Source organism: Stegastes partitus, unplaced genomic scaffold (genome assembly GCF_000690725.1).
Source record: "Stegastes partitus isolate 25-593 unplaced genomic scaffold, Stegastes_partitus-1.0.2 Scaffold714, whole genome shotgun sequence".
Taxonomy (NCBI): Eukaryota; Metazoa; Chordata; class Actinopteri; family Pomacentridae; genus Stegastes; species Stegastes partitus.
The window spans coordinates 17,058-18,830 of NW_007578445.1; the positions used below are offsets into that span (position 1 = coordinate 17,058).

At 42.7% G+C, this 1,773-nt stretch overlaps 1 protein-coding gene across 1 annotated transcript in view; it reads right to left on the reverse strand.

Annotated features, from left to right (window-relative positions):
- tnfrsf13b (TNF receptor superfamily member 13B) overlaps window positions 1–1,715 on the reverse strand; it is a 4,060-nt gene extending 2,345 nt beyond the window's left edge. Inside the window, exons 1-3 of the mRNA XM_008291083.1 lie at window positions 1,196–1,715; window positions 612–728; window positions 20–319 (exon numbers count right to left, since the gene is read on the reverse strand). Of these exons, the coding sequence (XP_008289305.1) occupies window positions 20–319; window positions 612–728; window positions 1,196–1,310 (532 nt within the window). The 5' untranslated portion in view covers window positions 1,311–1,715. The remainder of the gene's footprint in view (window positions 1–19; window positions 320–611; window positions 729–1,195) is intronic.
- Between the last annotated feature and the right edge of the window lie 58 nt (window positions 1,716–1,773).

Below are 1,773 nucleotides of genomic sequence, written 5' to 3' on the forward strand. Positions count from 1 at the left end.
AATTGATTGTATGGCTAACCTGTAGAGTTCATCCCCGTCGGGCAACCTAGAAAGCCGACCTCCTGGCGTTGCTGGACCCCACACTTCCGCTTGCGGTTCGTGCTATTTGAGGGTGATGGCTTAGAGGATTTGGCCTTGCTTCCCTTCAGAAAGGCTGCCAAAGCTAGAGACAAGCTAGCCAACAGCAGCACCATGGATACAGCCAGGAGGGAGTAGATTAGGATGTTAGAGTCTTCCAACCACGTAGGCCGTCTGGAGATCGACACTTGAGAGGTAACTTCAACCAGGGACTTTTTGGTGGTCATAGGAGGTGACGGAGCTGGAGGACAGTTGGGATACATGGGAGAATATTTTTACAATGACATCTAGTGATCTGAATTGCAGGAGGAAATATTGTGCTTTTGTCTGACTACATGTGGACACCAAGGGATTTTCTTTGGACTTAGAGGTTGTGGTTATATATCAGACATACAGCACTTTTGAGATACTACACAACTTCCTTCTCGGAAACTTTGTCCACAGAGTTTTAACAGACACTAACAAAACAAGAGAAAAAAGGAAGTCACTAAATTATTCAATTTCTAATCCAGGGAAGAGGGGTCAGTACTCACTCTGGCAGTGTTGAGAGCATTCTGCTGTGTGTCTGCCACATATGTCTGTGCACTTGATGCATTTCTTCAGCAGCCGGTCGAAGTAGTGGCCAGGCACGGCCTTGCAATGGGCAGCCTCTGAGATAGGAGGGCATATTGTGTGAAAACGATCAGGAGAAGTGGGGGATATAAGATAGACTGGGTAATTCCTGTGCTGCCAGTAGTGATGAGCTGTTTAGTATTTTTGCTATAACCCGTGAATCAAACCAAGTCCATACATTCTTTATGTAATGCAAGTGTGATAGCAAGGTGCAACTCTGGCTAGATTTAAAAATGTGAGTTTTAAATTGAATAAAATTTAGTGAAAAGCAACGAGCACTTAAACAACTGCACCTGCCATTAGGGCAGTTAAAAATTGCTACAGTGACTCGTTTTTCTTTTTTTTTTTACCCAATTTATCAAATCCATTCATCATTATCTAAAATACTGCAAGAGACACACACGTAGGATGGGAATGCATGAACAGGAGGTGAAAATCAGCTACACAGTTAGCCTTACAGCTTCAGTAAAACTATTCTTTTGCCCTTGTTGATGTGTGTACTCACCACAGTAACTTGCACATTTGCTGGGTACATACGATTGCCGACAAAACTTGAGACACTCCACGCATTTTCTGAGCAAGGGATCATAGTGGTGACCGTCATGGCAGCTGCCCCCCATCAGCCCCGAAACCCCTCACGCTGACAAACACACACAAAACAATCAGATAAAGGAAACAGCTGTGGCACATGAGTACCAACGACATGTAAATGACATTGGCCGTTTTATATGCATGTAGGATAAAGGTATGACTGGGCTGGTGAATGAGAATTGATACGGCTCAGCTGAAAATTCCCAGTGGCACTTCTTGTTCTGCCTTCCACATCCTGATGAGCCAGTAAAGAAATTTTACAAGTAGGAGGGTGGTCAGAACAGTGCATTGACATGTGGTGTTGCTGCAGAAGGTTATTTTCTTCTTATTCCCAAATCTTTAAAATATCTCATTGTCCAGGGATGCTATAATATACCATATTACACTTTGCTATACAATACTACTCTATAATATACAACACTATAATATAATGTACAGGACTGCAAAACAATACTGTAGTAGAGTATACAAAACTATTCAATACTGTACCAC